This window comes from Triturus cristatus, chromosome 3_1, assembly GCF_964204655.1.
Source record: "Triturus cristatus chromosome 3_1, aTriCri1.1, whole genome shotgun sequence".
Taxonomy (NCBI): Eukaryota; Metazoa; Chordata; class Amphibia; order Caudata; family Salamandridae; genus Triturus; species Triturus cristatus.
The window spans coordinates 157,672,356-157,686,834 of NC_140583.1; the positions used below are offsets into that span (position 1 = coordinate 157,672,356).

General features: G+C 41.8%; 1 protein-coding gene across 3 annotated transcripts in view; it reads left to right on the forward strand.

Annotated features, from left to right (window-relative positions):
- GAS2 (growth arrest specific 2) overlaps nucleotides 1-14,479 on the forward strand; it is an 851,053-nt gene that overhangs the window by 144,079 nt on the left and 692,495 nt on the right. For 2 of the 3 annotated variants that reach the window (XM_085643619.1, XM_085643621.1), the window contains one exon: nucleotides 2,433-2,597. In XM_085643619.1, coding sequence (XP_085499745.1) covers nucleotides 2,433-2,597 — 165 coding nt within the window. Of the gene's footprint in view, nucleotides 1-51; nucleotides 210-2,432; nucleotides 2,598-14,479 lie in introns of those variants that run through there. The other variant, XM_085643620.1, reaches the window with a different exon arrangement.

Sequence of the window (14,479 nt, forward strand, 5' to 3'; positions counted from 1 at the left end):
ATTAGGTGCCCTGTAAACTATCAACCACCCCGCGCAGAGTTCTCCGCTTCCACAATACGTCCGATAATCTGAGATGTCTTGTCACGTTTAAGAGAGGGAGTTAACAGAGCTCTACTGTTTATCGCCAGTATCTGGAATTGTTGCAGAGGTTTAACTTTGTTATATCAGAAGAGGGAAAGGCTGTTCTTTTGGAGAGGAGCAGCGTGGAGGTAAGGTCTGTTCGCTGGCTGTACTTTTCTTATGCTGCACTCGGTGTGTGGCAATATTTCTGAAGCTGCTGTTCCAGTAATGCACGTTGCATGTTTGTGAACACTTTAGAAGTCAGCTCAAAGCGCCATTCATCAATCAAACCTGTCATATTTCGACAACATTAATTCGTGAAGTTTGTTCCATGAAGAATGAACGAAGTGAAACCAGGCATTTGTTAAGTTATGTTCCTTCATCTCTGTTAGTTAACTGAAAGAAATGATCAAACTCTTAATTCATGAAATGCGATGTAGTTCTATTGTGCATCCATCATTTAACGTCGCAAATCTCACTCGTGACCTCATTGTGACTTCATTGTGTTGATTTAGATGCTGGTAGAGGTGCTTTCCTGTGGCAAAATAATTTTGTTGTGATTGTTACAAATCTGTTTCCAGCCATGCATGTTTAGCTTCTGGCGAGGAACTTCTTCAAGGCTAACTATTAGAAGAAACATGCAAAGCACAGTGAACAGTGCGTGCATGGTTAAACAAGGTGATCACATTATGGGCCTCATGTAGGTAGCCAAATACCGGTCGGTAACGGCCGATTTTCGGTAATTATACCGTTACCGACCGGTATTTTGGCCATTGGTATGTAGGGGGACATATTTTGCTTTCGGAATTTACCGAATCGGTAAAATTACCGATTCGGTAATAATACCGAATCGGTAATGTTACCGAATCGGTAACTTTTCCGAATCTGTAATTTTACCGATTCGGTAAATTCCGAAAGCAAAATCGAGATGTAGGGGGAGTGTGTGTGTGTGTTTATGAGTCGGTATTTACCACCAACTTATAGTTGGTGGTAAATAATGAATGTATGTGTAAATGCATTTTTACGCGCGTAGCAGTGTGCAATGTGGCATACATACATGCCCTTAGGGCATGTATGTGTGCCACATGTGCACACATGGCCGAATCAGGGGTGCAACAGGGTGTCAATGTGACACCCTGCCACCCTTGTATGTGTTCCCCCCATTACCGAATCGGTATTTACCGATTCGGTAATGAGGCATACCTTCCCATCAATGGGAAGGTATGCCTCATTACCGAATCGGTAAATACCGATTCGGTAATTACCGACTAGTAACGATTCGGTAAAAAATACCGACTCATTACCTACATACCAGTTACCACTTCTAAAATACCGATTCGGTATCGTTCGGTATTTTAGAAGTGGTAACTGGTATGCTACCTACATGAGGCCCTATGTCTCAGTCACAATAGTGCAATTATGGTTGATTTTAATCTTGCTGTTTGTAACGTCAAAGGAATCATTTGAATATTTTTGTAGTTTATTGAATCTGTACCGAAGGATCACACATCACGTGTGATTACGTTTGGCTAGATGTTTGTTCATCATTAGCACTTATACTTGCACTACAAATTCCCCAAGGATTACAACTATAGGAAATATACCCAATGCACATCATAAGTCAAAGTATTTGAAAGTAAACATGTCTCCTTCACTCACTGTCGGGGTGTTTCTGTTTGTGTTTGTGTGCCTGTGTGGGAGTGTCTGCACTTATCTTGAACCACTAGTAGTGGCTCAAGTTCTATTTTTATATTTGATCACCATACATGCATGGGATCCTAAATAACACATGATTATATTGTCTGACATTTCCACCTATGCTGTCTAATGATGTATTTTATTGTGGTTGGCATTTTATGCTGCATAAGCTGAATCAGTGTCATTGTGCACTTCAGTGTGAAGACTGGTCATAACCTTTCAATTGATACAATGTTAATGAAATAGCTCCTGATTGGTGGATACAAAACTGTAAAAGTCTTGGGCAGGTTTGATAGGTGGGCTGCAATTGCAGAACAGCACACATTTCTTCATTTTATATCTTAAATATGTTTCTCGCCAAGAACACTAACTTGTGATTGTAACTCCATCTTGCACTAGGACTCATAGATTAACCAGCCCTCTCTAGCCAGACAATAACTTCTAAATAATGCTGATAATTAGAAATCCATACTCATAATTGTTTTTTTTTTAAAGTCCCACCGACACCCCTGCTTCAGTCGAATGTGTAAGGATTAAAGGACAGTGCATTTGTAATGTTTGTAGAGCTGTCATGAGCCAATATCCTGTGTTTGAAACTGTAGCCTGTAGAAACATTACTGTGCATGATTATGCCGGATGTAAAGAACACGATTTTATTTGTTTTATTTTAACAGACGCCAAGACGTGCATGATGATGTGCACTCCTGTGAGCCCCACGGCGCGGGGCGGGCCCGGCCTCTCTGACATGACTCAGTACAGCCAGTGGCTGGCTTGTAGACATGAAGCTGACCTCTTACCCATGAAGGAGGACCTGGCGCTATGGCTGACAAATCTAATAGGTAGGGACAGAATACATCTATATTCATTGTTTCATCGTTTTTTACTTTTAACGAAATATCCAAATTGTTTTGAGAAGGATACTGGATGATTCAAAGCGATTTTTTTCCAGAAGCACAAGTATAAATCGGCAAGCTGCTGTATTAAATGCATTTCACAATATTGACATTGCTGGGCCTGAGCGGCATCTGCTCGGAGTTCATTGTTTCACTTCGGTTCTTCACTGTCTCAGGATCAGTTGTCAGATTCATGCAGCCCAGTTTTGACTTTACTTGTATGTCTTTGCGGGCATTGAATTGCCATTACCTGATAATAGGAGGCCATTAGAGTCCTTATTTTGAGTGAGTGAATGAGTAAGTAAATGTATGAATGTATGAGAGCGGGAGGGGGCAGGCAATACAACTAGCTGTAAAGGAGCATTTGAAAATGTGTACAAGCTTATTACATTTAGCAGTTTGACAATCATTTACACTAGAATTACAATGTGACTTATTCATGTTCATGTTTCCAAGCGTAAAACAAATCGGCCAGGAAGCACTATTTATGCTTCATTATTCCACATGGTGATTCACAGAATCAGAATTAATTACATCTTTAACAGTCAAAGTGTGCTAACAGTCATCTATTGTAATACATTTAGGGACAAAGGAAGGGATGGGAATGTTACAGGGTGATGGGATGGATGGCCATGGAAAACGCAGTGCAAACCCACAAACGTGTATATTAAAGGACTATTAGAGGGTGAGAAATGAACATGAGCAGAGAGGGGGATGACTCCATGTGTACAAATGCATAGCTCCATTCAATTTACTAATTCAGATTTTCAACCTAGCAAAAAATACTCATAACTACATTTTCCAAATAGGAATAGTCCTAGAAATCTGATACTGCGGTGCATTCTCAGGAGTTTCTCTGTGAGTCAATTTTTTGTTAGCTTGTCAGCTATGCATGCATGATCCTGCAGATGGGTATTATAGTAGCACAGAATATGCCACAAAATCTTTAATAATCTTCATAGAAGCTGTTGTTAATTTGCCCTTTCGGCAGCGTTACCAAGGAGTTTTAGCCTCTTTGCTGGAGTCTGATTTTGTTCGGCATGGAACTTTGTGCACTTTACACCTGCTAGTGAGAGGTAAAGTGCTTGAGTGCCCTCCCTTTAGCATGTTGACATTGGTATAGCACCCATTGTGACACCCACTGCAGTGACCAGCAAGCCTGTCTGCAGGCCTACATTCTAGCCTAACAGTGCAGCCTTAAACTGCCAATTCTACCAGTCAATTCTACCAGTCAAAATAAACCTTTTTTGACAGGTGAATGCCTTCCCTTTAGATACTATTGAGTTGTTCCTAAGTAGGCCTTATTACCCATAAGGAAAGGTGCATTCTATTTTAAAGGTAGAAATTGTAAAAGTTTACTTTATTTTGTGTCCATTATGCGATAATGGCCCAAAATATACTTTCAGTGCAGTAAGGCTGGCTACTCTATAGAAAAACACTGTAATACATTATTACATCTAATAACTGTAATTTCAGTTTGGAAGAATCTAGAAAATGATTAATAGAGGTGTTTTTAACAGTTTTTCAAAATCCTATTTAGGAGCCAATTCTGATGCGGGCAGGAAGGGCTCCAACCATCGAATGTGCCATTCGGATTCCTTACTGACTGAGCCATTCTGATGGACTCAGGTGGAAAGTAATCCGACTCGGTTTTCCAGATGGCTAACGACAGGCTCGGAAAGCCCGTCCACCACCCGGAAACCATTCAGTACTCTCCCAGCCAGGTCTTTCCAGCTGAGGTAGTCTGATGGTAGTTTCCCACTGCTTTTTTGTGCCGGTCTTTCCAGCACAAAAAGGCAGTGGTAAACTGTCTTTGGAGGTCCCCAGCAGTACCCCCATGGGTATGTGGGCACCGAATGGTGGCCCAGGGGGCACCTATGGTGCCCCCTGTTGATCCCTGCACCCGGAGGCAGGCACCTTGAGGTGCATGCACCGGGGTGCGGGGATGAACTGCACTCCTGCTCTTTCAATGAAAGCATGCAATCCGTTCAGAATGCCTGCTCTCATTGAAAGGTATAGGCATGCGACCGAACAGGGTTCGGTTGCATCCTACTTGTAGGTCTGTTACCAGCAGCAGGAGGTTGTTCAGTTACAGTTCCTAACTGATCTTGGACTGGCTCAGTCTGTCCGACATTGGAATAATGCCCTTAATGTTAAAAAGGATATTTGTATAACTATGAAGGAAAAGGTATTTTGAGAAAGTTACCTTTGTCCTGCCTGAAATCTCTGGGAGATAATCTGCATTTTGCTCTCCCAATTTTTCCCATCAGTAATTAGCATTTGAGTAGGTGTGAATGGGTTGTGAACCTTCTCCCAGGACAGGGACAAAAGACCTTGAGTGTGGGGATTTGCTGTTGTACTTTTGACATGATAGCCTATGGGATGGGCCCAGGAACTTTATTGACTTCAAATAGCCTAGCTTGTAATAAGCAAATGTAGGTAACACCCACACCTGTAGCCTTCTTAGTTCCCTTCCAGCCAGGCCGGTCCCAATCACAATGGGCAGCTTTTTGACATCACAGTATCAAGTCTGGCTGGAGTGTTAAAACCTGCTTGACAGGTCTGTACTGTTTTTCATATGACACTTAGGTCGCACTTCAAAGAGGCCTCTGGTGTCACTAGCATGTTCGCTGATATTTGGGCAGGGCCCTTTTGTAGTCCCCCCAGCCAGGCAGGCTGCAATCTCAGTGGGCATCTTACTGATATCACCGTGCCAAGTACAGCTGGAGTGTCAAAACCTACTTGATAGGCCTTCTGGAGTTTTTCATATGACACTTGGGATGCACTTCAAGGAGGGGTGCAGGATGCCAAAGCAGTTCTTGTGTATCACTGTATGGTCATCTTTTGTTATACCAAAACTCTGTCACTGAGTCGTTGTGTTTCCAAAGCTGCCTCAATCTGGATTTTAGGGTTGCATGTAGCAGGACACTAGGATTACCAAAGTACACCCAACACACACTCAGCTTTCAGAGACCGTGTTTCATGTGGGTGAAGTCTTCCACTAACTTGAAAATCTCCAAAGTGGGAAAGGTTAGCCCTGGGGATCTTTATCCCATTAGTTAGAGTGCCCCCAGGGGTCATTTGCATCAACTAGCTCGTGCCAAGCGTACATGTGGCATCTCCAGGCACCCACATCAGAATACTCCGGGACCTGTGCAAAATTTGATAAGGACTGAACCTCCTGCTGTCTGAGACCTGAGAGGAGCCGAGAAGATTGGACTTTTTCTCCCACTTGTTTACAGGACAAATACGTGGATTCCAATGGTCATAAGACTGACTTCCTGTGGAAGTTACAGGGACACAAAAAGCTACAAGTGGCTTTTCATGGAAATGCACCCATGTGTATGCTGCTATTTTTATCTTTATTTAAAGTGTTTAGTCATACGTGAAAAATGGTGCAAAAGGATCAGAGCTCCTTCTCTCAATGTGTGAGAAGGGCAATGTTTGAAAAAATTGTAAAATACCCCTCCCACACTTAACGCTTATTCAGTGTCATGCTTCATCATTGGGGTATTCCCGCCCCTTTACGGGATGGGGCGTGCTACAACTTACGTAGACGCAGGAGCACTTTATTCAATGATTGGTGAGTATGTGTAGTGCGTGGGATCGTGAAAAGAAAATGTGAGATGGTTAAAAATTCTCTGGCTAGTGGAACGAAAATACTTTATTGTCTTCCCTGGCTGAGAATAGTAAAAGTGGGGAGGTGTAGATGGTGTACTATAATGAGTCACCTCCTACAAGGTCATTGTTCCACTAGCCAGAGAATTTTTAACCATCTCACAGAGAAGGAGCTCTGATCCTTTTGCACCATTTTTCACGTATGACTAAACACTTCAAATAAAAATAAAAATAGCAGCATACACATGGGTGCATATATATTCACATAATACATGGTAGAATCCCTATGTTGGATAGCAGTATCAAGAGGAGGACGATTCTACCTTTTTCCTCTTCACTCCCTCCTTTGATGTTTTGATTTTCCATGGAAATGACCAGCTGACCAGTGACAACTGCACCTGGACTATACTCTTCTTTTGACCTCTGCCTACCACCCTGAGAGTATCTAAGTGCTTCCCCTGAAGTCCTGTTTTTTTTACAAGTGTACTTCTGTTGTGGTTTGGGACATAAAGAGCTTAAGTCACAAGGTTAAATCTTTTGCCAGGCTGAACCTGATTGCTGTATCTGAACTACGCATGATCATGGTCTGTATCAAATTCCACCTATGTCCTGTTCTGCCGCAACTGTTGACTACGATTGGCAATTTATGCTTCTTGGCACTATTTCTACTTAAAAAAATCATGTCCCCAGTTCCCTTTATTGGATTTTTGTTATTTTGGTGTCATTTTGTTTAATACATTGTACTGTTTTCTAATTCGTTTTTTGATTTTTACTGTTTTCCATTTCAACTTTATTACTGTTTTGGCACTGCATAAATATTTTACGTGTTGCCTCTAAGTTAAGCCTCTCCCAAAGGCTTAAGCATGGGTTAAATATGTGACTCTGAGGCGTCAGCCTGACAATGATTGTGGTTATTACTTAAGGTAGGTACTCACTCTTCTCAATTAATACCCCAATTTCTTTACTCAGATGATACTAATCCTTCTGATCAAAATCTTGACAAGTTAGTCTCTATAATTGCCTAAACTGAATATTACTGGAGTCTATTTTAATGTTTTGGGGGGAAATATTAGAGCTTATCAGATATTGCAGGCCATTAGGTACCTACAGCACATTAAAACTTCAGGCCCTGATGGTACATCAGTTGAACTCATTGACAGATTTCCCTCAATGTTTGAACCTAATTTATTAGAATTATACTATTCCCTTTTATATGAAGCCAGTCCTTGTTCCTCTTTCATTCATGCTCTAATTACTGTTATCTCAAAGCCAGATGAATATGCTTCCTACTGTAAAAATTACCACCATATTTATTTAATAATGTATGTCTGTACAATATAGGCAAAATTGGCATTTTATGTTCAAATCCCTTGAATGGTATGGGTTTGGCCTGTTTTATTTCTTTGATTAAGCTATTCATATCATAGGACTAGTGTTCATATCAATAATATTTTTTGTTCCTCATTTTAAAATGGAGTGAATAACAAACCAAAGATGCCCTTTATCCCCTTTATTAAGCTGTTAATCGCCGCGCAAATTCCGCCGCGGGGCGGGAGTTGTAATGAGTGGGCGGGCCAACGGACGTGCGCAGCACTAGCCAGGTAGTGCTTGCGACTGCCGTTGGCCGACGCGCACACTGAACGGTTTAATAATCCTTTGCCATGAGCCAATCCCTTAAGCTCTTGTATTAAATATAATTCCATGGAAATCAAATTTTCTGCCTTTGCAGATGTGTTAATTTATATGTCTAATCCCTCAACCTCTTTGACCCCCTTTTAGAAGAGGTTAACACATGTTCAATTCACATATTCAGATTAAAACATAACTTTAATAAAACTAAATGATTTCCATTTAGTGTTTTTTGTACACCCAGGGCCAAATTTATTAAGCAGTTGTGTTGTCCTTGCATCATGGAAGGTGATACAAGACAGTGCAATCCCTTAATTCAGATTTGCAACGCCACTTAAGCAATCTGCTCTGGCTTGCATGGCTTTATTAAGAAATGTAATGCAACGCAGCTACTTGCAATGCTTCATGTTACATTTCCACCTGGAAGGTATTCTATGGATGAAGCATGGGCGTTCCCGTGCATCCACCCATGCATATGACACAATTCCAGATTTACAAAAGTTTGCAAACCTGGGATTGTATCACATCAATATGCCTTTCAGAGCATGGCATAACAAGGAGGATTTTTTTTCTCCTTGTTATTTCCACTTTTTATATGTGATGCATTCTGCATCATGCAAAAAAAGAGGTAAATGCTGGTTTGGATTGTTTTCTTTACCTGTTTTCAATGCCTGTCTATTGGTAATGAGGATACACATCATCTTTAAACAGAAATTAAGACAAATGGAGCTGTGCAAGTGGACAAATCAAGATGGCCCTTGTGAGAAGTTGGCCTGGTATATGCTGTCCACTAATTAAAGTGGGCACCTTGCACCCGTCCAAACGACCCTTATGATATATGAGGTCAAAGATAACCTTTAGAAAGCTCTCCTAGTGGTAGATGTGGAGAGCAGCCATCAGGCTTAATCTTGAAGGAATGTAAAGCAGCTTGTTTTACCAGAATATCACCTTTAGTATTACCTAAATGAAAGGAGAACCACACAGTATATGTATTTATTTATAAAAACTCTCTAGTATCCTCTACACGAGGATACAACACAAAGCACACAATACTTTAGCAAAGAAACAGTTGTAAGTAGCACAATACACAGTGGGCTCCAGGGGGAGACCAAACCATATACTAAAATAGTGGTATAAGAACCACGACTGGAGTCGAGTCAGTGTCTAGATCACATAGAATCGCTGGGACCCCAAGGAACCACACAAGGTGCATAGAAAGGGACCCCATGGCAGACAGGTGCAGAGTGTTAAAACGACCGCGGCCTCCGTACAATTCTATGGGGGAGTCAGGGTTACAATTTTAAAGTTTAAGGACCCTTCTGGGTGGACTTTTAGAAAACCCTTTGGAACTTAGGAGGTTGTAGAGCCACCCCACCCGTGGATACTGTAGTACCTGAGTTACCTATCCCAGAGGAGCCGGGGTCATAGGCCTGGAGTGATGTCGGAAACCGCCGTCATTCTCAATGGAGGGCTGTGAAGAAGAGCTGCTGCTGGGAATAAAGAATGTGTCCATAGGAATCCAAGGTTGGATTTGTGATGGAAGGAACCTGAAAGCAGAGGCAACAGAGTCTGGGTCATGGTGACCAGGGGCTCGGTAGACGATTGCCCACCGATGTCGGGTGCTTCCGGTGCAAAGAAGGGATGCTTGACTCTGCAGCCATGAGGTCAAGGAAATGTCAAGGACAACCAGGAGAAAGATGTGAGCTGTCCCACAAAGGATGTCGAGTGCTGAGGGGTCAGTGTCCGGCTGGCGCACTAACAAGCCTTAGCAACAGCAACCCATGCAGGAAGGTCAAGCAGGTTACGGTGTAGACCAGCAAGGTCCAGGGGACTCACCAAGCAATGGGGAGTCAGGGCACATCTCGAACAACTAGGAAAGCCCAATAGAAATCAGGATGAACCTCAAGAGGACCCACAGGCCTAATGACCATGAGTTGCCGGGGGACCTCAAGCAAGATCACAAAGTACCAGCCCACGGAGCACTCGGTGTGAGGAGGCTGGAGTTCTTTGGTGGAAATACTGCTCAGGGCCAGGACTACCCAAAATCCAATGCACAAGCTCGGGAATTGCCAGCAAGCATATGCACTTGCAAAAGTAAGCGGTGCACAGGGGTTCGGGTTATGCGGTCCACGAGGGATACTGGCCTCAAACTTGGTAAGAGGGCAGATCAATCTCAATGAACTTCGGAATCCACCTCCTGTGTTGCTGAAGCCTTCAGAATCCGCAGGAGCTCAGGATCAGCAGACCAATCAGTTGCGTTATGGTGCCTGAGAATGCAAGGGAGTGACTCCCTCACCCCAAGGGAGATTCTTCAGTTGTCCTTAGTGCTCCACAGGTCCTGCACAGAACCTATCCAAGATATGTAATGACCTACTGACAATGTTTAGCTGTGTAATACACCCCTTTTTTGTTATCCATCATGGGATCAGAATAGGACAGTATACTTTGCAAATTTTGCCATACACAATTGGATTAGGTGACCCACATATTTTTTGAGTTTGGATGCTTGCTTTGATGTGCAATGCGTCCTGTGACACATCTCTGATACACATATTCAACATCAATTTCAGGATACACGGAATCCTATCTCCAGGGACATATTTGGACCCCTGGTCTTCTCTTTTTACAATAGTGGGACATCGCGGGGAACAGAACCCCTTATTGTGGGTTGGAATTATCACCACAATACAAGTAGGTCTTTGATGTTTATAATTTTGGCATCACAAACTCACACACAACCTTACCACGCACGACCTTCATTCGTATAATTTCATTGCTCATATTTCTAGATCACTGTCAAGCAAGACAGAGGTATTTATATTGACAAATTTCTTTCTGCACTCTCATCACTGAATTTTGGGCTTAAGGGTTTACGCTGTCTAAACTTGACACTATCTTCATCTGCACCGTCTAAAATCCTTTCTCATATATATAGTCCTACTATGCGATCGTGTCACGGTGAAATCACGGATCCACCATATTAATTTTGGGATTTTCTTTTCCATCGCTTGGATAGTCTTTTGGGTCACTTAGCCCAAATTTTACCTTGGTATTTTGGCCTACCACGTCATTTCCGCCATTTGCTTGTGTTTGCTTTTGGGCACTTCTTAAACATTACTATGGTATAAGCTTTATGTACACCTATTACTATGTAAGGTGGTACATTGTTTGTTTTGTTTATTTTATACAGCCTTGATAAAGTCACGGGAGATTGCCCATTAGCGACGAAACACGTGTTGGCTGTCAGGCTGTCAGAAGAACTTGACAATAAAAGAAAAAAAGAAAAAAATACATCAATTTGTATTCAACTGTTTCCAAACGTTGCTCACAAAATGCTATGATTTCAACTTCAAAAGATTGTTAACGTGTGCTGGGGATAATCATTCCTGAACAGAACCTGTATAGTGCAAGGTCACAGACAATGCTTTGGACGGAGAGGGAAACGAAGTCGAAGTCCAGCGAAGTCTAGAGTGTTCAGACGGTCGAAGGTCAGTGGTTTCTTGTTGCAGAATCTTGCCCACGTAAAATCTAGAGTCTCACAGCCAGGTAAGCCCTTATGTACCCACGGGAGAGGGTTGGACAGATTCAGGGGACCCTCCTAGGGGAAGGGTCAGGACAGAGAGGAGGTTACTCCCATGTCCTTTGTTCAGTTTCGCGTCAGAGCAGGAGCTAACGACTCCTAGAACTGGTTTCAGCTGGACTATGCACAGGGACACCAAATGTGCCCCAGGTGCAGACTTTCAGGCACTTTGGAAGTGCACCCACCCCGCCCCAATACACTAAATCCTGTCTGGGAGGTGGTCACACCTCCCTATGACAGGATGCTTATTGTGCTGCCTTCCTCTGCTCGAGCTTGGCTCAGCAGCAGGAGGGCAGAAATGTGTCTCTGGTCGGCAGCATCCATTTTGTGCTGAACTGGTCAAGAAGGCTGGCACCGGAAAGACCAGTGACCCGACTAAGCTCGCTTCAGAAGGGTAGAATCATACCTCCCGCAGACAACCCAGGAGAATGGTCTCCGAAGGCTGCGGAGGGGCTCTGCTCATGCAGGGGCACCCTATCCCGTAAAACCCAGCACCCTGACTTCAGGATTGTTAAGGCCTGCTATAGGGGTGACTTATAAGTTTTAAGTGTAGCGACCCATAGATATAGTGAACCTATATCTAAAGTAAGTGATGCAAGCACCAGCTTGCACAGGCTGCAATGGAAGACCTGTAGTTCCATTTTGGACGGCCTCTCATGGGTGGCATAATACATGCTTCAGCCCATGGGAGGACTCTGGGGTACCTACGCCCAGGTACATGTGTACCATATACTAGGAACGTATCCAATCTGGAGTGTACCAACGAACATGGCACAACATTTTAAGGAGAAAGCAGATAGACTGGAATTCTGATTAGCAGGATCCCAGTCAGACTAGCCAAAAACCAGCAAAACACCAGGAAAAAAGTCGGGGTATCTATGCAGTCAGATCCTACTTCCCTACAGCCTCCATCCACTAAATCATTGCGGCGACCGTCCTTTATTTAGGACTTAATAACAGAATTGGGATAGTCTTACTGCTTGTTTTCATCTGCTGAAGCTTGCTAAAACCAGAGCTTTCCAGGAATATAACTTTTGAAGCTTTTGGGTGCGGTTCTGAAGAGACTTTGGCAGGCGAGTATTTCATTAGTGCTTCCATTCAGGTACTGCTGAGTTTTCGGGTCTGGAGGGCGGAGTCACTTTGTGGACAGGGCCGGTAGAGGCCTAGACAATCGCACAGTTGGTTGTAGCTGCTGCAGAGCTTCATATTGCAATGTCTTTACTTCTGCTTGCCTAATTCTTCAATTATTATTACGCCTAACTTTAAAACTATTTATTTCTCACTATGGAAGGAAAAAATACTCATGTGATGCATAGAGAACGTAAACTATATACTCCGCAGGTTAAGCCAAAATGCTTGGAATTTAATGAACCTTCTTTATCCATATTACTTGATAAGATACAAGCTATTTGCTCTAACACAGATACTATTGCATCAGCAATTAAAAAATATACACAAAGACAGGGCTAATCTTTCAATGAAAGTATCTGACAATGGAATAAAAAGTCAGGACAATAAAGTCAAATAGACAGTCGTATACCCATTGCAGCAACAATAGTGCCAATGAGCAAATTATTACTTGACTTAGAAAATCATAATCAACTTTTTTAATTTACCTGAAGATGTGGAAGGTAATGATTGTAGGTTGTATTTGGAAAATGTATTGCCTGGTCTTTTATGTCCAAAATATCCTGAAAAAATTGAGATTTTCAAGGTGCATAGAATTCCTTCCCATCAAAGTCCAAGCCAGAACAAACCTTGTCAAATGATATTTAAGGTTCTGCGTCATCATCAGCCTAGTGCGGATACAGAATGCAGCAAGTGAAATTCCGTCTTTAATGGTCAATGGGAATAACATTTTCATTCATCAAGATTTTGCCAAGGAAACTGTTAAAATCAGCAAAGAGTTCGCTGAACTTGGAATGATCTTGGACTGAGAAGTTATGGTTCAAATATGAGTAGTTTGATCCCTCCACAATGCAAATATGTAAAGATAGTTTCTCAAAGTCCTTTCAGGATCTTGATGATCTTCTTGTCTTCTTAGATCAACATTCACAGCTCTCCATGAAAACAAATCAGAATGATACTTAAGCACTATGTTTCAAATTTCCTTATAACTAGCGCAATTAGCTGACTTTTCTATAAGGGCATTTAAGGTTCAGTTATTCTTGTCATGCGTGTGTGCGAGTCATGAGTACTATTTATGTTTCTGTGTTGTCTTTTTTGCGCTTGTTTGCATATCTCCTTTTCTCCTCTCTGTTTGTATTAGAGCTACTTTTCATTCTTTCAGCCTTCCTGATTCTTTCTTCTCCTCTGTCTTCACTCTTTTATGATGATGTCTAGTAATAAAGGTATTTAAATTGTTTCTTTTAACATTAAAGGTTTATGACACCCTGTTAAACGTACTAACTTTTTTGCTTATTACTAGACATAAGGTCAATATGTGATTACTTCAGGAGACCCACATAGATAATACTGTTTTATCTTACATGAACAAAAAATGGGTTGGAAATATTATCTCTTCTCCTGCACTCAACAGAAAAAATGGAGTTGCTATTCTGTTTTAAAAAAAACTGCATCTTCAAATATTACACAAATATTCTCATTCTAATGATCATTTTCTTATAGTTAAATTCAAAATTGATAATACAGTTTTGTACTTGATTAATTTATATGGTCCCACGAATGATGACCAGGATTTCTGGTCTCTTTCTACATCAGAAGTGCTAGAATTGAATAATGTTCCACTTATTATTGGAGGTGACTTTAAGCTTGTATGTGATCCATTATTTGATCAAACTTCCCAAACCAAATATCATCCTCCAAAAGCTTACTGTACTCTCAAATCCTTTTTTAGAACTTTGAAATTGGTTTAACTTTGCCCTTTGCATCATCCAGTGGACAAACAATTTGAAATCTTTTTGTTATCCTGATAATGCCTATTCTTAAATTGATTTTTTATTAATATCCCATCAATTTATACCTACTTTTCTGACCCTGC